The sequence below is a fragment of the Halichoerus grypus genome, chromosome 5 (genome assembly GCF_964656455.1).
Source record: "Halichoerus grypus chromosome 5, mHalGry1.hap1.1, whole genome shotgun sequence".
Taxonomy (NCBI): domain Eukaryota; kingdom Metazoa; phylum Chordata; class Mammalia; order Carnivora; family Phocidae; genus Halichoerus; species Halichoerus grypus.
In genome coordinates this window covers 154,912,681-154,934,750 of record NC_135716.1, presented here as the reverse complement: position 1 = coordinate 154,934,750, position 22,070 = coordinate 154,912,681, and the positions used below count along the sequence as shown (strand labels likewise).

At 41.0% G+C, this 22,070-nt stretch overlaps 1 protein-coding gene across 3 annotated transcripts; it reads left to right on the top strand.

The window, feature by feature from the left end:
• Positions 1–20,349, top strand: YBX1 (Y-box binding protein 1). 3 transcript variants are annotated; one of them, XM_036079208.2, is made up of 8 exons: positions 1–302; positions 997–1,060; positions 11,447–11,480; positions 14,288–14,377; positions 14,677–14,979; positions 15,239–15,321; positions 18,973–19,238; positions 19,957–20,349. In XM_036079208.2, exons 1-7 carry the CDS (start codon positions 137–139, stop codon positions 19,205–19,207), a joined length of 975 nt encoding a protein of 324 aa, XP_035935101.1. In that variant the 5' UTR covers positions 1–136; the 3' UTR covers positions 19,208–19,238; positions 19,957–20,349. The 3 variants fall into 3 exon arrangements, with proteins under 3 accessions (XP_035935101.1, XP_035935102.1, XP_035935103.1); XM_036079209.2 differs by lacking the exon at positions 14,288–14,377; XM_036079210.2 differs by lacking the exon at positions 14,677–14,979.
• Positions 20,350–22,070: the final 1,721 nt, after the last annotated feature.

Genomic DNA, 22,070 nt, shown 5'->3' with positions numbered 1-22,070 from the left:
TCGATCGGTAGCGGGAGCGGAGAGCGGACCCCAGAGAGCCCTGAGCAGCCCCACCGCCGCCGCCGGCCTAGTTACCATCACACCCCGGGAGGAGCCGCAGCTGCCGCAGCCGGCCCCAGTCACCATCACCGCAACCATGAGCAGCGAGGCCGAGACCCAGCAGCCGCCCGCCGCCCCCCCCGCCGCCCCCGCCCTCAGCGCTGCCGACACCAAGCCCGGCACCACGGGCAGCGGCGCAGGGAGCGGCGGCCCGGGCGGCCTCACATCGGCGGCGCCTGCCGGCGGGGACAAGAAGGTCATCGGTGAGGGCCGGACGGGGACGGGGGTGGGGCCGTAGGGAAGCCTGGCGGCGGAACCGTTACCCGAAGCGGGGCGAGCCGGCGGGCGCGCGGCCGGCGGGGACCGACTCGGCGGCGCGCGGCCGCCCCTCCCCCACCCCCCCTCGCGCCCTCGCGGACGCCAGCCCGCCCCGGTCCGCGTGCCCGGCTAGCGCGCGCGCGCGCGGGCCGCCTCTCGCGCCCCTTGCGGACCCCGCGCGGCCGCGCGCCCCTCCCCCCGGGCGGCCGCGCGCCGCCGACCGCGTGTGCGGCGGGGTCCCTCCCCTCCCCGGCGGCCGCGTGCGCTCAGGCCCGCACGCCGTTGTTCCGTCCCCCAAGCCCGCTCCCTTCCGCGTGTACCCTGAGGGCGCGGCGCGCCGCCTACGCAGGCCCGAGTGGGCCGGGCGCTTCCCGTTCCCTCACGTGCTCCCCGCCCAGCAGCCGCGCCCGCCCGCCGGCTCCGCGCCCCGGGCCTGCCTGCGGGCCTCCGCCGCCCCGAGCCCACCCACGTGTGCTGTGGGGCCCGCGCGCGGCCTCGGAGGAGAAAGGCTGTCAGGTGGTCGCGGGCCGCGGCGGAGCGCGCGCGGGGCCGGGTACCCAAGCGTGGCGGGTTTAAGAAAGGACGTCTGGTAATCGTGGGTTTTTTGTGTTTTTGTGTGTTTTTTTTTTTTTCCTCCAGCAACGAAGGTTTTGGGAACAGTAAAATGGTTCAATGTAAGAAACGGATATGGTTTCATCAACAGGTGAGATGACCGCCACCGTAGTCTCCGTCCTATCTTTTGCATGCTCTGCTCCGTGGGTAGGCTCTGCGGACTTGGAAGGGTGTAAGCATGTGTAGCTTGTTATTTCTTGGTAGTGAGATTTTGCTTTCTTTGAAGATTGAAGGGATTAGGAATTTAGACAATCTATAGAGATGGTCTTTGTTTTGCAGTTAGATATTAATCTAAAACCAATTTGATAGTCTTCTTAGGTACGGAGCAATTTAAAAGGCAAGTGCAGTGAGTGAGCCAACTCTTAACAGGGCAAACTGAGGAAACTGGGACCTAGTCTGATTCTCAGGCGCATTTTTATCCTTGTCACCCTTTTATACGTTATTGAAATTGGTAGTGAAAAACGTGATGTGACCCACTGATAAGTGTATATATAGGTTATTTCTAACACGTTAACCTTTAGAGGTAACAAGATTTGATAGTGCAAGATTTGTCATCTTGACTGTTAAGGTTAGAGCGCCTTTGTTTAACGTTTCAATGTATGCTGTCTTGAATGCTTTGGATAAATTTCCCATTAGGACTACAGTAGTTTTTATTTGTTCCTGTAGTAGTATCTGGAAGAAATTGCCCCTTTCTCCTTCTCAGTTTTTATTTCTCATACTTTTTTGTTCCCATCTTTAGGATTAGTCCTTAGAATCGTTTGTAGCAATAGTAATGGTAACGTGCAGTTTTACACACTGTACTCTTCTTCATGGTCTCCCTTGTGAGCCGGGCATCATTTTCAAGATGGCTGCCAAGCAAGGCTACTAGTGCAGTTGCATATGGGTGTAGAGCATGATGTGTGCTCATAGCATATTGGCCTTACAGGTAGGATAGTGTCATCTTGGTGTTTTCTTAAATTCTTACTTTAGAAGGCATTAAACAACCAGATGTTTTAAAAGAACACCTAAGAGTAAGAAATAATGCTGAATGCATGTGAAATAGACACTACTGCAAGAAACCAAGTGGGCAAGATCAAGCTTAAAGACAGACCTAATTGGCTGATGAAAACCTTTCATTACTCAACCATGAAGTATTGTGGAAATGTTCAGAAGAGATTGTAAGCATTTGATGGTCTGTTTTCCACGTTTGCAATTGTGGGGAAACATTGTTTCTTCCAAAATCCTTGGGAGTTTTCCATCTACTCTTACACTGCTTTTGTGACATGCCAAGGTTACATTTTTCATCAGTTTTTTTAATAATGGGTTACTAGTGATGAAGGAAGGGAATGCGTGGGTGCTTATATTTGACCACTTCTTAGTTGATCTCTGAATGTTAGCATTTCCCTCTGACTCTCCTTACTGTCCTAACCCTTAAACCAATAGTTTTCAAATTAAAGTAGGCTTATTATCCTGGAAGGTTGTTTAAAAATACAAATTCCTGAGTTCTTCCCCTTCCCAGCCTGGATTCATTGGGTCAGGGGTACATTTTTAACAAGAATTCCAGGTGATTATGTCTGGTGGGCCATACCTTGAAAAACACTGCCTTTAATCCTTTACCCAGTGTAATGCTGGTGTACACATTAGAAGGGACTGTAATTCGCAGCTTTTCTGTGGTAAGATTGTAGTTTGTGTGTGCTTTAGATGTTGTACCATGTGCCTTATGTTCTGCATTTTGTAAAATGGACAGAGGTTATGATTTTTGAAGTGAAGAATTGATAATCTAAAAGTAGTTTATTTAGATACTCTATTTTATGAGATGCCATTCCTTGACTTTCTCTTTTCTAACTTGGAATCAACCCTATTGGTTGTCCTCCAGGGCGAGTTAAATGTAAATTGACTTTTGATGATCCTTTGGACTGTCCTAACCTCAACTATTTTGTCAAGTTAACTGGTTTAAATGTGCTTTGTGTTTCTAAACTGGTTATTTCAGTGATTTTAAGATTTTCAAGTCACTGTAAAATGTGACTGCAATTAAGTCCAGGAGAGGTTTGCCTTGATTAAGGGAAAATGTGGGTCTTAAAAAACTATAATCTGGTAGTTTGCAAGTTGGTTGGGTGTGTAGGCACTTGGCTCTTGGTGGGGGCTTGGGGGGAAGCAGACACATGCTGCTTCTGTAGAAAGGAGAGGATGTAGTGTTTGAGATGATTGAACCTTGGAGTTCTCTGAATTATATTATGGTCCTTAAGATTTTTGTAATGAAAATAGAATATAATTTTTATATAAACTTTGATTTTAAAGAAACGTATTTTCGTTGTAAATATTTTGATCTAAATTACTACCTGTGAAAATAATGTAGCCTTATCAGAATTATTTTTTAAAGGATTTTCTTCTGATGTTTTCTTGTGTAAAAGGTGCTAAGTAAGAGTGTAGAGTTTAGAACATCAAACATTTTGGCTACAGAATCTAAGAATTCTGACAAATTTATGGTTAGTCCTTCAGTATGCTGTGTCTTGAAAACAGTAATTGGATTATGTGACTAGAGGGGTTTATTAACACACACCCCCCCATTTCATTTTATTATGGAAAGCTTCACTCAAAACTGTTGAAGATGTCATTAGAAGGATGCCACAGGGGTCAGTGGTTTCAGGGTTTGGTTCTCTGCTTTTTAAGTCTGGAAACCTGATTTTGTCTTTTGCTTCCTTCTGTTGAGGATAGTCCATGCTCATCAAATTTCGTGAAAAGTTGGCATGAATCAGTAACAGTTTTAACAGTTTTTCATTGGGACATGCGTCTTTCATAGTGACCACATAGGAATACTTCTCTGTTCTCCAGAGTACTTAAAAATGCTTAATCAATCATTGTAGAGTTTTGGGGTGGGCAGGGAATTTGGAGCAAAGAGAATCCAATAGGGCAGAGGACATAGACTGGTGACCTACTAACTGAATCTACCCCCAGATGTTTTGTTTGGATAACACAGTATCTTAGAAAGAATTGGAATGAATTGTTGCTGTTTAAAATTAGGGAGATAATCTCCAAAATGTTCAGATTACCATCTTTTTAAGATTTGAATTTTAGCTTTGGGACCTGAAGTCCCATGTAAATAAAATCGGATGGCCACGAGTATTATTGCCATCTTTCAATGGGGCATACATTCTCTTTATTTACCACAGTATGTCAGGTCTGGTTTTCTCCTGTTGTTGACCTCCCTGCCTGCCTGCTCTTCCTGCCTGGCCTGTGCATTTGAGTTTATTACGCATGGTCCAAGAAAAGGTATAATAAACTAAGCCATGGAAGGGTTTAGCTATCTTTAGGAAAAATATTTAGTTGTGGCTGTCAGATTTAGTCTCTCTTTTGGGGATTCCCTGTGTATGTAACTGATGAAGGTGACTTCCTGGACACAGTGGTGACACATAAAAAAGCTAATGTTTCTCAAGCGCTTATACTAGACATTATTGTAAATGCTTTACGTGAACTAGGCCGTTTAATCCTCAAAATCTTTGAGGTGTCAATACTATACTGAGGCACAGAGAAGTTGAGTAACTTGCCTCGGGAAGCGTGGGAAGTGGCAGAGCTAAGGTTTGAACTCCCATTTTCTGCCTTGGAAGTTTGTTCACTAGCTGCTGTTACACTGTCCCTGAAAATAGGCCCTGGTCCTCTTCAGTTTGGTTGGTGTCCACGGTTACAGATAATTTCTTAGGGTGGCTATTCTTAGCCATCAAAAGACTTTTCCTAAATGATACCTAGCAGTCACTGGAGCTCCTGTGTGCTGACTTATTAGTTCCCCAGATTTGAAAAACTTTGCTTTTTGCACTGCCTATTACGTGTAGTTAGGTAGTGCTGTAACAGAGTTTAGTGTGCAGATTTGCTTTACAAATTAAAAGGACTTCCTTAATATAGCTAATGCTGGGATGCAATTGAGCGATTAAAGGAGAGAGCCTTTGACCCTTATCTCACTTGTGAATCTTTTAATTTTGTCTTCGTATGACCTGCAAGCTAAGAATGGATTTTCTTTTTAAGGGTTGTTTAAATAAGAATATGTGACAGACATGGCCTAAAATATTTACTCCCTGGGTCTTACTTTTAAAAATTTGTAGACCTATCGGAGAGTGATTGCCAAGTCTCCTGGACTATTAAATTAAAATCAGACTGAACTTGATCACAAATGGTAAGGTTATCTCTAAATTATAAAAGGCATGGATGGTCTATAACATAATTGACTAAATGCTGTGGCACTAGGGAAGACTTGGTAGTGTGCTATTAAGGAAGGATGGGTGGGTGAAAGCATAAAAAAATGATACCTAAGTAGTTCCCAAGTCATGGTGTATCATTGGCAGTCTTGAAAAGCACTGTTATTGGTTGTTGGTTTGGGTAGGGGTTGTTTTTGTTTTGATTTCAGAACTGAGGCTCTTCAGGCAGTGACTTCCATACAAGGCACTTTAGGATTAATTTGCATGCTGGTTGTGTTAGCTACTGATCCTAAGTTGGCCAGAAGTCATCCTTGTTGACCAAGTCACTGATATGTAAAAGCTTTTCATCTTGAAATCTGGAGTAGAGAACTAGCTTACTTACCTTCTGTCTTCCAAGTGTTGGGGCTGTTATTGCTGTTTTCCACCCTTCAGTCTTAGCCCTTGGAAGCCTCTACAGTCCAGCTCACTGAGGCAGAATGATAGAAAGTAATGTGGGAAATAGTGTGCCTGCTGGCCATAAGAAGTGTTTAATAGAAAACAAGTAAAAAGATAAGTAGGGTTTATTATGGCCATGTGCAGAACTTGGGAATTGGTGTCTGGATGCTTTGGGTTATGGAGTATATATGGATGCTAAATCCTAGAGGTTTTTATGACTTAGAATTAATAATTTGTGCAGTTGGGCAGTTGAAGCTGTTAAAAGGGCTTGGTGTGGTTCTGCAACAAGATAATAGCATAAGAGCATTTAGTTATGGGTAGGTGAGCTTATATGTTAGATTTCACTTAAGGCAATGCTGTGGTCTGGCAAAAAAAGGTTTCCTAAAATTTTAGGACATTTTGAGACACTTTAATCTGGATAAATTTAGTAGTATAGGAGTTTAGTGTTGGCTACACTTTTTTTTATCTTCATTGTACTACGTTAGGAACTTTTAAGAGACTTCTATTTGTAAATCCCAGCAGGATTTCTTTTTTCTTTAGCATTTTCCAAACTTCAAATGGTAACTCCTTTTTTTCTTCAGCCTCCCGCTGTGATTCTTTTTTCCTTGAAGTCTATACTGTGTTCTCATTTGCTGAATAAGGACAATATTGCTAGTTAGGTGAGAAAACCTGAGAGGTGGAGTTTTTATGAAAAATTTTCAGTATAAATAATGCACTTAACAAGAAGTGGGGTAGAAGAATACAGCAGAAAGCATACACCTGAGTGCAGGAAAACAGGAGGACTGTGCTGTATGGAGTGACACTGTTGGAATATTGTAGGCCTGTGCTGTCCAGTAAGTACAGTAACCATTAGACTTGTATGGAAACATGGTTCTTGCATCTGAGAAACAGAATTTTTTTTTTAACTTGAATTTTAAAACTGATACCCAATTTAGTGTTTGTTTTGAACCACTTTCTTATGAACAGCTTGCGTTTGTGAACCTACTTTTCAGAAGTGTAAAATATAGAGCAGATTATGAAGGCTTAGTATGAAAAAAGAAAATACTTCAGTTTTTTATATTGTTCATGTTTAAATGGTAAAACTAATTTTACCTGCTTTTATTTTTTTTATTGTGGCCATTAGAAAATAAACCTAGATATAGATTTCTCCCTGCTATGCAAAAGTAGTGCATTCCTGTGAAACCTCTCATGAAAGTGAAGTGGTATCAAGTGAACTTTAAGATAACAGGACAAACCTGTATCGAACTTGGATTTTATATCTTTTGGACAGCAGTACTAGGCACTGGGCTGCCAGTAAAAATAATGTCTCAAGTGGCAGCAGTATGGATGGGCTTGGGTTTGATTATAGTGTGGTCTTTAGGTAAGTGTTATTTCATCGCCATTGTCCAAATAAGGCGATTTGCCCCAGATGGGGTGTGTAGTAATGGGGATAGCCAGGATTCTAACCTTGGCTCCAGTGCTTCTAGTAAGGAACGCTGAACCACTGCTCTATATTATGTGTACTGTCTGCTCTTTCCTCTTCCTCCTTTCTGATCAGTGGGACTTAACATACTACAATATGTGGAAAACAGTTTTTGGTAATTCAGCTGCTGCATTGGATCAAAGGTGGTGGCCTTCTAGGTTGAAGTATTTGAGGATAGGCCATGTCTTATTTTTATTACTGGTGCTTAGCACAGTTCCTAGCCAGCTAGCTGCTTTTTAAAGATTTATTTGTTTATTTTTGGGGTGGGGGGAGGGGGACAGGGAGAAGGGAAAGAGAATCTTAAGCAGACTCCATGCTCAGCACAGAGCCCAACACGGGACTGGATCTCATGACCCTGAGATCACAACCTGAGCCGAAACCAAGAGTTGCACACATAACCGACTGTGCCACCCAGGCACCCTTAGCTAGCTAGCTTACTTATTACTATACCAGTCTGCCCTGTCCGTGATTTTCCACCCTCAGTAAAGTATGGTAAAGTTAGAAGTATGTCTCTTGGTTGTCAGCATATACCACAAAAAGTAAGGTGCAGTACTTAAGAATGTCTCTGTTCTTCTTACTACATGAGTAATAGCTAAAGGGTTTTTTATTTTGTTTTGTTAGTTTTTGTTTTTTTTTAAGATTTTATTTGATTGAGAGAGAGCAAGAGAGGGTACGGGTACAGAGGGAGAGGGAGAAAGCGGACTCCCCGCTGAGGAAAGAGCCTGACGCAGAGCTCTATCCCAGGACCCTGAGATCATGACCTAAGCTGAAGGCAAACTCTTAACTGACTGAGCCACCCAGGTGCATCCCAATAGCTAAAGGTTTAAAATACACTTCTTGATGATCCATTTTGATCAGCTTATTTTATTTTTTTAAGATTTTATTTATTTGAGAGAGCACGAGCAGGGGGGAGGGGCAGAGGGAGAAGGAGAAGCAGACTCCCCATGGGCAGAAAGCCCCACATGGGATCAATCCCAGGACCCTGGGATAATGACCTGAGCTAAAGGCAGACACTTAAATGACTGAGCCACCCAGGTACCCTGGTCAGCCTGTTAATTGCTGCTTTTCCCTCTTCAGTAAGATCTCTCGTAGCCATGAGCATGCATTTTTCTCCAGTATTACTATAGATAGGGGTCAAGAAATTACCACTCAGCATCTGTTTTTATATGGCTTGTGAGCCCAAAATGGTTTTTACACTGGGGGAGGAGATACATAGCAGAACCTTGGTCTCATTAAATCGAATAGCTGTGTAATGAAGGTGAGGATGTAGGGGTGCTTGCCCTTTGTTGTCCTCCAAAAAAATGGAGAGACCATATTGCTGTAAGCTGCCTCAAGAGCTGAAAATGTGGGGCGCCTGGGTGGCTCAGTCGGTTGGGCCGGGATCGAGTCCCGCATCGGGCTCCCTGCTCGGCTGGGGGTCTGCTTCTCCCTCTGATCCTCTTCCCTCTCGTGCTCTCTGTCTCTCATTCTCTCTCTCTCAAATAAATAAATAAAATCTTTAAAAAAAAAAAAAAGAGCTGAAAATGTGAAGATTCCGAACTGGTCCTTTTTGAGTTTTTAACATAGTAAAGATCAGGGCCTGTGGAGTCAAATTATACCATTGAGCAGATGAACATGTACTTCATTTTCCTAATGTATAGAAAGGGTTATGATAGTGTCTACCTCAGGATTGTGAGGATTGAATGGTATGTATAGTTAAAGCATTTGGAACAATATCTGGAACTTAAATCCTCAGTAAGGTAAGCTGTTGTATCCAATTTTGCAGATGAGACAGCTTTCCAAGGTTGCACAGCTGTTAATAGTGGAATGAGGACTAAAAATTGGGTTTCCTTTTAGCAGTACCTTGAATTTCTGCATAGTCACTTAAATTGTAACTAGATTGATTTAATGCATCCAGATTATAGTGTTCTATCTAGGCTAAAACTGCATTTCTTTGAGTGGTCGTCAAGTTTTTTCCTAAAATCGAGATACGCTTTGGCCATGTTAATTCCCTAATAGGTTGGTTGGTTGTCAACATTGTTAGTGAGTGCTATTGTCTGGCACATCATTAATGAACCTTTTATTGGTTTCTACATATCTTTGTACCCACGGAACATCTTAAGCTGTCTTTCAGGGGATGCATTGTGTGTATTGCCTACCTTGTACTGTTTTAAAGAAGATTGTTCTAGGGATGCCTGGGTGGCTCAGTCGGTTGGGCATCTGCCTTGGGCTCGGGTTGTGATCCCAGGGTCCTGGGATGGAGCCCCACATGGGGCTCCCTGCTGAGCAGGGAGCCTGCTTCTCCCTTTCCCCCTGCTTGTGTTCTCTCACTATCTCAAATAAAAATCTTTTAAAGAAAAAAGATTGTTCTAACTACTAGATAAATAGTTGGTAAATTTTCTAATTCCTTTTACAAGCTTGAAGTAAAATTTATAGATAACCACTTGTATTTCTTTTTATTGTAGTGTATAGTGTATATGTACATAGCTGTTTGCAACTATATTAGAAGACATGGATAGTGCTGCCACAGAGACCAACTGATAAAAGAAATGATGTGTTGGCTACCCAGATACACAAGTGGCATTATCAATAAATGAAAATTTCTCTCCGTGGAAGTTGCATTTTTAGTAAATTTAATGCATATTAAAACTAAAATACCAGATTCAAAACTCAAGTTATAATAAATGTACTTACATGAAAGTCCACTAGGATACCAAATAATTCTTTACCTAGGCCTCCAGCAAGCCTGACATCCTTCACCCCAATTATGGCAAATAGTGCCCATCTTCGGAACAACTTTAAACGGCCTATGGTGGTCAGCACTGCCCCTGTTGAGAGTTCCTTTTCTAGACTTTACCCACCTTTCTTGCTCTACCAGATTTTTGTTGCACTTCTCCTTAGGGCCCCAGGGTTTGGAATTCAGTCCCAGTGTTGGAGATGAGAATTTAATAGTGATGGCTATGAACTTTGTGGGATGCCTGTGGACCTATTTGACAGATAGGCATTATGGCAACCATTAATTCCCTAGGTTTCCTAGTACTTAACTAGCTTTTAAAGGTCAGTTTTTAATCAGTTGCCTTGAGTAGCTTTTGCAGTATTCTGGGTGTTTGTAGATTTTTCTTTTGAAGATTTAAAATTCTGTTCCCATAAATGAAATGTCCTCATGTTACGATAGTCCAAGCTATGTGGATTCTTTGGCGCATTTGTTGCTCCACAGTTCAGCAAGGAGCCAACAGTCAGTAAGCCAGTCAGTCTAGTTCATTGCAACCTTTGTTCCTTCTGTCATTAAACATTAGAACTCTTATTGAGCCCATTCTCTCTCTGACCTACTGGACAATATGAAGAGGGCGGAGGAGGTTGATAAAGGTCTGGAAAATGGTTTCTCCTCCTGTGGATTTTGCTTATATAGTATCGTCATCTTAACCGTGATGTCCTAGCTAAAATAAGCTCGTTCTCCCATTCCATTTTTACCTCAAGAAAGCGAACCCTCAAATACATTGCCTCACACATAGCCCCTTAATTTAGGCTTCCATCAGTCCCGGTCTGGGCTTCTAGAGTAGTTACTAGAACTAACTGGGCTCCTCTTGTATTTGAAATTTCTCTTAATAGCCACCAAATTTTAACATCTGATGTTACGCCATATTTGTCTACTCAAAAGCCTTTGGTACCTCCTCTGCCTACGTGGTGATCGTTTAGCCCCTATTCTTTATCCTGCCCCACCCACAACCATATTCCTCATGCTTCAGCCAGTTTGGACTCTGCTTGCATTGAACTTGCTAGTTGCTGCTTTACCCAGGTTTATGACCTCCTTTCTGTCTACCTCTGGAACATTTTTCTCATTTTCCAGTAAACTTCTTGAAGACTTAAGGCAGATGTTTCCTCCTTTAACACTACTTTTGAAGTTGTAAAGCAGATATTTTCAACCATATTTCTTTAGCACAGTTTGACTAGATATTTAATGATTGCTGTAAAATGGTTTCTGATACGAAGTGAAGGGGTGTGTGTGCTAGTAGGAAACTGTCTCATTCATCTTCACCTCCTTAGTTCTCCAGTACAATGCTTGTTGCCACATGGATGGAGTAAGAGTGGTGTATGCTGGAAAGTTGTTAATGTTTGGTAGGATCATAAGGAGTGATAGTTGCTAGTCACTTAAATCTTCTTAATAGCCTTAATGGCTTAGTAGGTCACAGACTTTTTTTTTTTTAATCCTTCTGCAGGTAGTGAGGTTTACAACTGTTGGCAACTGCTTCCTCAAGAAAAATGAAACAAAAACTGTGTTTCTGCTTTATATTTCCTGGTGGCTGGTTGGCAGTCAGAAAGTCTTTAACAACAGGAAAAATGGGGAAATGCACAAAGAACCACACTTACTCTTAACCTTTGGCAACATGAAGTGTATTGCATTTACTGACTTGTTCAACTTGGTTCTGTCTTGCAGGAATGACACCAAGGAAGATGTATTTGTACACCAGGTGAGTGCTCGTGTGAATGTTTACAATCCTAGTTTTAAGGGATGTGAGAAGAAAGAAAGGGGTGGATGTTTTCTCAACTATTGTTCCTTGCAAAAAGGTTATTACATACAACCAACCAACAATTTAGCTCCCACAGGAACAGTGGGAGCATGCTTAAATGTATACATTGAAACATTATATTGGCGGTTTACTTAATTAAGATAGGTGTTTCAAATGGGTATTTTGTTAATAGCTCTAGCTTTTTTAAATGTGGAAATGTGCTCAACTCATACCAAATTTTGAAACCCAATTTCAGAGGAAGAAAAAAATCTCCATTAACCTAAACTTGAACTAATTTTGCTATAAACACACAGAACCTTTGGTGGGGTGTTTTCAAACACTGTCAGGTTTTTACCTCTCTGGTAAGGACAAATCACAATAATCAGGGGGAAAATAGGACTCAGCTGCAAAACATATAAATTTGAAGTGAATGCTAGAACACCAGCAGAGTTAGCCTAGGTCCTTCTATTTATTCTAAAGCACTTTGGGAATTATCTTTGAGAATTTTGGTTGGCTTGGAAAATTTATAAATCCTCACTAGTTTAGGATTGAGTGAAAAGGCAGTGTGACAAAGTTGGTGATTTACTCATTAAATAATGAGATAGGCTTCAGTGTTTTAAGAGGAAAAGACTAACATGGGATTAGGTGCCATATGCTGAACTTTCACAAGTGCATTTAAGAAAAATATTTTGGAAAGTGAGCGTAATGCATTACTTTTATTAAAGCAAGCCACTATAGTGTAAACACTAATATCTCAAACTTAAGTATCTCATGGGCTCTGTTGGACTTCATTATCCTCACAGGTGTGCATTGGATAGGAAGAACACAGTTGTGTATGTGTAGTTGTGTGCACTGCAGTTTTTTCACCAAGACTGTTGTAATACTATCTTATATTGAAAATCACTCTAAGAACTTTTTAACCACTTTTTTGTACTTTTTATCCAGACATCAAAAGATAGAGTTTTCACACTCAACACTGTTATTCAGGCAGGTGTGAGCTTGGATGCCAGCATACTTTTCTTAGGAAGGGCTATCTGAGGTTGGTGCTTTGTCGCTTTCTGAGATGTCCTATACAGCATTCAGTGGCAATCAAGGGAGCCAGATCAATTTCTAGTATGTCCAAAACCTTATCAGAAAATCCCAGGGTCAAATATATAACTATGGAAACATTTAAATTCTAAACATACGGGCACCTGGCTGGCTCAGTAGGAAGAGTGTGAGACTCTTGATCTCGGGGTCATGGGTTTAAGCCCCATGTTGGGTGTATAGATTACTTTTTTTAAAAAATGAACTTTAAAAAATTAATCCTGAACATAAATATAGGACTACTCAATGTTATTTTTAAAACAAATGTTTTATAAAATTGAATGCCAACTCCTTTGTGTTCCTTACTTCTGCATGTTCAAAGGAATATGCACATTTAGGAACAAGAGACAGCAAGGCAGGTCAGTCTTGTTATTTGTCAGCAGCACAAAAGGGTTTGGGGAGATTGGGGTGTTCTGAAGATGCTGACCAAAATATGTTCTTAGAGTGTAATTATCCATACTTCTGCTATCCCCTATGACTGCAGGTAATTGAGAGTTGGCTATATATGGAAGGTATGAAAACTTTGTGACAGTTTAGATGACAGATGAGATCAATTATTTGGCTGAATGCATGTCACCCACTTGGTACTGACCCACAGGTGTCACCAATATGCTTTCCTCTTTATTTTGGAAGTGGTTCAACATTTAGTTGTTTCTTGGGACTTTGGATGCTCAGGTCTTAGTGTATCAAGGAGACTGCAGTTCTGGGCAACTTAGCTTAATTGGCTTCAGCTTTGTTGGTTGTCCTGCCTCCTATGGAATGGAAATGCATGAGTGATCGATCCTGTAATGGATACTGCTGTGATGTAGTAGAATGAACACGGGATTTGGAGTCCCAAGACCTGGATTTAGAAAAGTCCATACTGTGCCACTTAAGCTGTGTGACCTTGGGCAAGTCACGTAACTTTAAAAAGCCTGTTTATTTGTAAAAAAGGAGTAATAATACCTCACAGCATTGTCATAATGAGATTGATTAGGTAATGCATGAAAGAACTTTATTGTATTACACCCAAACGTGAGGTGTTATTCTTCCCCTTTTACTTAGTTGTAGCAGTCTAGAGAACAAGTAACATTGTGAGATTTATTGTATTCTGAGGAGGTAATAACCGACTATCCCATGTGGTCAGATAATGTAAAGAGTGGCGCATAGTCAATACATGTGAATTGCATTTCCATTGAAGTATTATCACAGACCAGTTGGAAGGGATTTTGGTTGACATTTGTAATTGAGTTTGATATGGTTAACACAGGGCAAAGTTGGTTTGGTCAACTTTGAAGCATGCAAAACTAAACTCGCCTGTCATCTAAACTGGCCCTGTGTGGGGCTAGCTTCTACTATTAAGTGCAGTCTTTGGGGGATAGATGGATATCCTCATTTTGTTTAAAGCTACATATGATGCTTTTGCAAAAGGCATTTTTAAAAAATACATATTGTTGTGTCTTGAGTGTTAAATTACTTGTTTTAGTTTGGAAAATGCTGGGGCCTTGTAAGATTAGAGCATTTTGGTTGAGGTTGGGGGTACATTGGTCCCTGTTTTCCTAAATTTATTGACGGTTTGGTCTTATTTAAAGCTAATTTTAAGTGTATATCCAAGCTAAAATAATATTGACTCTGGTACATTTTGAATGAAAAAGCACATTATTCTCCCCTGTTAATCTATTTTTGGAATGTGATATTACTAGACTGCCATAAAGAAGAATAACCCCAGGAAGTACCTTCGCAGTGTAGGAGATGGAGAGACTGTGGAGTTTGATGTTGTTGAAGGAGAAAAGGTGAGGATGCTTTTTGTGTAAAGGTTTGACTTCAGTATGGAAATATTTTGGAGATCTCATCCGTTAGGATGGTGGCTCTAATGTGGATGGATGGGTCAGGTGACCACATGAACACAGGTGCATCAAGCCTAATGTGCTGGCTGCAGTTAGAGGGCAATCTCTTCAGAACAGTGAGGAACTGATATTTAATCATTTCTATGCACCCCTGGCCACATAGACCCTTTTTTATTTGTTTTGTGTAAATTTTATTAAGTGTACTTAATTCTGTTGTCACTGTCAATATATGATGGCTTTTGTAGGGTGCGGAGGCAGCAAATGTGACAGGCCCTGGTGGAGTTCCAGTGCAAGGCAGTAAATATGCAGCAGACCGTAACCATTATAGACGCTATCCACGTCGCAGGGGTCCTCCACGCAATTACCAGCAGAATTACCAGAATAGTGAGAGTGGGGAAAAGAACGAGGGATCGGAAAGTGCTCCCGAAGGCCAGGCCCAACAGCGCCGGCCCTACCGCAGGCGACGGTTCCCACCTTACTACATGCGGAGACCCTATGGGCGTCGACCACAGTATTCCAACCCTCCTGTGCAGGGAGAAGTGATGGAAGTAAGTTTTCACCAAAAAGTAAAAGAATCAACAGCATGCAATAACTTTAAATAGGACTGCATTTTAAGCATTTTCTGGGTGTCTTCCCCTATATTGGAGCAATTAATCTAATGGGAAGCATTTTTTGATTTCTGAAAGATTATAGTATAATTATAGTTACCAGATGATTGATTTATTTTTAACTCCTGTATGCAGACTTTGGATTTGTCTGATTGGGTTTTTACTGTTACTGATTGAGTCAGCTTGATTGTCTTTTCAGGGTGCTGACAACCAGGGTGCAGGAGAACAAGGTAGACCAGTGAGACAGAATATGTATCGGGGTTATAGACCACGATTCCGCAGGTATGGTTTGTATTAAATTTCTCAAGCATATGTTAGGACTCAGCAGCATCATGCTTCTCCTGTAGCCTTTTGGAATCCTTTTATTTGTTAACGCTTAACATTTTCTTTTGTCAGATGCCAAAGAGGTGAACCTGAAGTCAGTTATCTTTGAGAATGTGTTCTTTGCTGGCACTGGTTAAAAACAGCTTGTATAGATGAGGTCTACTTTATATACAGTTGTGGGTTCTCCCCCCGCCCCCCCCAATGAGGTTATGGAATTTCAGTTTTTGTCTTGAACAGGTAAGAGAATAGTTCAACCTGTGTTATATGTTTAAGACCTGCTTCATTGGGAGGGAGAAAGGTAAAGGTAAGCATTGCCTTTAAAGCATTAGGAGTATGTGAATTGCACCTTCATCATAAATGAAGAATCTATAGTGTCACCTCTGAGATGGCATAATTTTCCATTAATCACTTCTCAGTTTAGGTTTTTTTTGTCACCCTTAAGTTGCAGAATGAAATCACTCCAATAAAGTAGTAACTAGAGAAGAGTTCCATGAGCCAGACATGTTTAGTATATAAACGTTTGGTATATTTGAGGCAATATATACCCAGTCTGTCCCGCAGTGGATGGATATAGTGGTGTTAACAGCTATTTCTTTTAAGGGTCTTTTTATTAAAGCATTGAGTCTCCAGATGTAATCCCTAAAACTAATGGGTTGTATACTTAAGGCAATACAGTAATATTCTTAACTGATGATCACTTATGTAACAGCTTTAAATGTACAGACCCAAATAAGTTTTAAGAAATTCCTTACTGTAAAAGTATCCAAAATACAATATAGAAGTCTTCAAAATACATTGTGATTTTGTAAGAGAGGTTTCTGGACACACACACCCATGTTCAAAATACTTCAAGGAGGGTGGAGCAGTGAAGCTTTAGGAACTAGGAACCCAGCTGAGATTGCAGTGTACATCGGTATATATGCATTGAGAGTTTTGCAGTAGCCAGTGTCTATAATTTATTCTTTTCTCGTTTCCAGTGATGTGTGTTGTGTCCTGAGTTTTTATTTCATGAAAATGGCCTGGAGTTCCAGCTCTGGCTCATTAAAATTTCCACCAGGAGATTGTTAGCCATGTGCTGGATGTTGGAGATCCAGTGGGGTTTTCCCTGTTGAGTGGGGAAGATTATTTTTGATGCTGACAGATGAGCTTTGTTGATCCTGAACTGAACTATTGTTCAAACTAGTTTTAAACCTAGACAGAGATACCTTGTTGAAACATTGCAAATAATATAACAACATCATTTTTTACAGTGATCAGTGTTTTTAAAATTGGTCTAAAATAGGCTCTCATGGCAGTCTATACATTACATCCATTGGTTCCAACAGCAGAAAATTTGGTTTACCTTTGTGTTACACTATAAAGCTGCTTACATTTTTGGCTTAGCTTCATTGGTGTCTTTAAAAGCATGGGAGTTTTTGTTGTTGAGTGCTTCAGTTTTGTTGTTTGCCTTTTAAGTTAGACGGAATAGTCTCATTTGAATGGATAGGCAAGTTGACAGTGCTAAATACAAAGTAAAAGGGAGGAGTGGTGTTACGAAAGTATTTTTGTTTGAGAAATTGGGCATATTCATAGGCTGAAAAATGGCAGCAGAAGACAGTTGGTAGAAAGTGACTGCTTAGAATTGTCTTCAGATAGGATAGGATTTTGTCCATAAGTGAGTGGTGGACCATTTGCTAAGAGCTCTGGGTGTGTTGTATGTAAGAAGCCAGAGTATGTGGGCATTGGTGTGCTAGTGGAGTCAGGAGGAGAGGGAGAGGTAAGAGAAGAGGTGTGGGGAATTTGAGACAAAGATGTGAAATGATCTCTAGAAGAGAAAGGGGAAATGAAGTAATAGAATAATGGTTACAAGGTCCACCCAGCATGATTGTATTTTCCAGCCATTTTTGAGCAGCAGGCTCAGATTGAGCAGGGTTGAATTTGTCCAGCATTTGTTGATCCAAATGAAGATCCTGGGGTTGGGATTGGTCATAATTAATGGTGGGCTTTATACTTGGGTAAGAAGGGAGAAAAATATTAACGGAGAATGGGAGATAGAGTCATAGGATCACTGGATTATAAGCCCTAATGGAAATAAAGAATGGGAGAACAGGAAGGAATTAAACTAGGAGAAAAGGAAAAGGAGTGTTTGGAGAGTGCAATGCTTAAAATGGGGAGAACCCAGATAGAAAACAACTGGATAGGAGGTAAAGAATTTTAAATGCTCAGGTTATTTGGGGTTGTCAGGATAACTACAACAGGAAAAGGATAGTAAATGGTACATAAGATTTGAAAAGCTCAGAGTTTTAAAAAGAAGGGGAAATTGACTTTGAAGCGACAATGGGGTGCAGGGAAGAGCCAGAAGAGTTTTGCCGAAGACTGGCTATGAGGTCCCAAAACTAGGGACAGGGTTTCAGGAAAAGGGGAGGGGAATTAGTTGGAGCCCATGATGACCAATAGGTATAAAAGGCATGCTACTAATCTTGATGTTTCTGGGGTGCTGTGATGGAAGAAAGGCCAAGAAAACCTCTGCTTTCTGACATAGTCACCAGCAAAAGCAATTCTAATCTTCCCTTGGTGATAGAAATCTTGATACTTTCTTTGGTCCTGAAATCTTTAATTTCAGGCTATTGAACATAATATTGCTAGAATGTAAATTTGAAGTTTTTTCTAAGTGTACCAACTCTGGATTTTAGTATTCACGCAGTTATGCAACCATTACCACTATCAGACGTTTTCACTCCTTCCCCCGCCCTGAGCCAGAAAAATACCCTTGTGTCCATTAACAGTTACTCATTTCCCTGTACCCCAGCCCCTGGCTACTACCAGTCTGCCTTTTCTGGATAAATCAGGGTCCACTGCATGGATGTCCTGTTTTGTTTCTTCCTTAGTAAGCTAATGGGCACTTGGATTGTACATCTTTGTTATTGGTAATCCTGAAATGGATACTTTCTTGGGTGTATAGACCTCTGAGTGGAATTGCTGGGTCACATAGTGACTCTTTAATATTTTGAGGAATTGCCGGGCTATTTTCCAAAGCTGCTGCACTGTTATTTTCCCACCAGCAACGTATGAGGGTTCCAGTGTCTCCACATCCTCACCAACGCTGGTGGTTTTCTGATCTTTTGATTATGGCCATCTTGGTGTGGGTATGAAGTGGTCTCTGTTTTGAATTGCATTTCCTTAATGACCGTTGGTTGCAGTGTGTTTTGATTTATATAGAGAGAGCATCTTTTGTTTTTTGATATCCTGCCTTTTTAGCAAGTGCTCATCTATCTGTAAAGGATTAGTAGCGCTTGTTCCCAAACGTGGTTACCATGGAGCCCATTTAAAATGACATCAGAGTATCTGGTGGTGTGCCACTTCTAGTAGTTTCAGGATTAATTTTGTAATCGTTATACTGTGAGTAAAAGTTTGCTAGTTCATTAAAACCAGTTTTAAACGCCCATCTTCTAATTTACACTTCCAAATCCTTGCACAGTCATCCCATTCGGTTTGTGAAATAGGAACCGAGTTTTAGAAAACAGGCCAGATACGGTGTTTAATTGACTGACCCAAGTGAGAGCGTTGGTGGGTGGGTTAAAGAATGAAGGTTTTATTTGTCGTTTCAACTTTGCACAATGTTCATTCCAGGGGTCCTCCTCGCCAAAGACAGCCTAGAGAGGATGGCAATGAGGAAGATAAGGAAAATCAAGGAGATGAGACCCAAGGTCAGCAGCCACCTCAACGTCGGTACCGCCGCAACTTCAATTACCGACGCAGACGCCCAGAAAACCCTAAACCACAAGATGGCAAAGAGACAAAAGCAGCCGATCCACCAGCTGAGAATTCGTCCGCTCCCGAGGCTGAGCAGGGCGGGGCTGAGTAAATGCCGGCTTACCATCTCTACCATCATCCGGGTAAGTAGGTGTAGGTGGCCTTCTGGCCTCTGAGCAGTCATGGGTGGTGAAAAATCCCAGTTTATCAGGTAAGATGAGCCATTGTTGTTTAGGTTGTCTTTCAGCCACAGTCCTCTTCAAATTACCTAGATATATCCAGTTTGGGTCATGGCAAGTATTAGAGCCTTTTGTCAGCTGTTCTGAATGAAGTCTGTGATTTCACCAGTAAGCTGAGGAAAGTCTTGCTATAACTTTACCCTAAGAAGAATGATGACGACATTGTGTTTATTTTCAAAAAGAGGTGGGATAGCTTACCAGAATTAATAACCTGCGTGGTGATGAGCAGCAGTATAGTCTCTTTGGGGGAAAGTGACAGTTGACATTATATTAGTTCTAAAGGGATTCCTTTGCATTCAGTTTTTTCTTGATACTGAGAAGCATGTAATTGTCTCTGTTTGGCTTTGGAATTGTCATTTCCAGCCAGTGATACTTTTGGTTTTTTCCCCTCTATTATTTTCTGGGTGGCAAAAGGTCATCCAGAACCTGACAGTAGCCATTCTTGTTACAGAGCATTGTCCACCCCTGTTGGATCAATGTCTTGTGATAAAGAAATAGATTTGTTAATACCTTCCCTACTTAGCTAATGTGATCTGGAGCAATTTGGTGTATACCAAGAACATCGTAGTCAATTGTGCAAGATAATCTTAAATTTATTTTCATTTTTAATTTTTTTTTTCAGTTTAGTCATCCAACACGAAGAAATGAAGATGAAATTCCAGCAATAAGAAATGAACAAAAGATTGGAGCTGAAGACCTTAAGTGCTTGCTTTTTGCCCACTGACCAGATAAATAGAACTATCTGCATTATCTATGCAGCATGGGGTTTTTATTATTTTTACCTAAAGACGTCTCTTTTTGGTAATGACAAACGTGTTTTTTAAAAAAAAAAAAAACCTGGTTTTTCTCAATACACCTTTAAAGGTTTTTAAATTGTTTCATATCTGGTCAAGTTGAGATTTTTAAGAACCTCATTTTTAATTTGTAATAAAAAGTTTACAACTTGATTTTTTCAAAAAAATCAACAAACGGCAAGCACCCGTTAATAAAGGTCTTAAATAATTGTCTTTGTGTATATTTCTGTCTTGTCTTAATTTTAGTTTGTAAGTCCTTAGGTAGCCATAGAACCCTTAGCTTAAACCTAGCTGCAGATAGATGGTACTCACTGGATTACTTGGAAATTTCCTTAAAATGTGTAATTCTTTAAGTGACATACCTGTGGGCTCCTACTAAACATCAGAAAACATTTACTATGATAGAAAAGGCCATTTTCCTTTTCATAAGTTGTTTTTACTGAGGGACAGTGGTAAAGGGGAGAGGGCATGCTCTAGCATGCACTAATTGGATTCTAATCCCTGCAAGCCACTTACTTCTGTCCTTGTGGAAGAGTTACTTCAGCCTGCCACAGAGCCTGGTTGTGCTCAGTAAACAGGCTCACTCTGATAACAGATGTAATACATATAGGAAGACTTTTGCTAAAGAATATGGAGGTCGGTGAAAATAATTTTGTGGTCTCAACTCCCTTCTAACCTAAACTTAGTTCTGGTTATTCTTTTTTTAAAGATTTTATTTTTTGACAGAGGCAGCGAGAGAGGGAACACAAGCAGGGGGAGTGGGAGAGGGAGAAGCAGGCTTCCGCCGAGCAGGGAGCGTGATGGGCTGGATCCCAGGACCCTGGGATCATGACTTGAGCCGAAGGCAGACGCTTAACGACTGAGCCACCCAGGAGCCCCTGTTCTAGTTATTTTTATACAATGTCTTGCTAGGTGTTCATTTGGGATCATCCTGGTCAGTTTTTTGGGCCCAGGGTGAAAAGTTCAGGGGATTTAGAGGATACTTCCAAGAGTCTTGCAGTTCTGTGTAAATCCAGTTGGTGGTGCCCCTTTCCAGAACGTGCTCAGAATTCACAACCAAGATTGCATTGCGCTGGTATATAAAGTATATTTTTTATAATTACATACCTAGGATATGTATGTATCATGGAAATAACAATATTGGTTAAATATCCACTACAGGTAATCCTTTTCAAAATTTTGCATTATACCATACCACTTTTCTTTTTAGGAAAGACGACATTGCTTTTGCTAACCAAGAAATCTGACGAGAATTTTCACTTTTATGAAAACAGCATTTGGTGTTTGTTTTGCTGCAGTGAACTATATACAGAGGGCAATGCACTGAGCAGCAAGAGTGGGGCCACCAAGCTCCTTCCCTGAGAAATAACGCTCATCAAGGCATCATAGTTTGGAACTGTGTGTAAGCATCTGTGCTCTTTTTAAATTCAAGTACAGTGTAGTATTGGTTTCAGGAGTAGAATTCAGCGATTCATCACGTAATACCCAGTGCTCATCCCAACAAGTCCCCTCGTCAATGCCCATCACCCATTTAGCCCACTCCCCTCCAGCAACCCTCAGTTATCTATATTTAAGAATCTTTTAACAGTGGTTTGCCTCCCTCTCTGTTTTTATCTTATTTTTCTTTCCCTATGTTCATCTACTTTGTTTCTTAAATTCCACACATGCAAGACATCATATTTGTCTTTCTCTGACTTACTTTGCTTAGCATAATACATTGTAGTTCCATCCACGTTGCAAATGGCAAGGTTTCATTCTTTTTGATGGCTAAGTAATATTCCATTATACATACATTCCATTTTATATATATATATAGACACGCACCACATCTTCATTAATGTGCACATTTGGGCTCTTTTCCATAATTTGGCTGTTGATATGCTGGTATAAACATTGGGGGGCATGGTACCCCTTTGGCATTTTTTTATTCTTTGGATAAGTA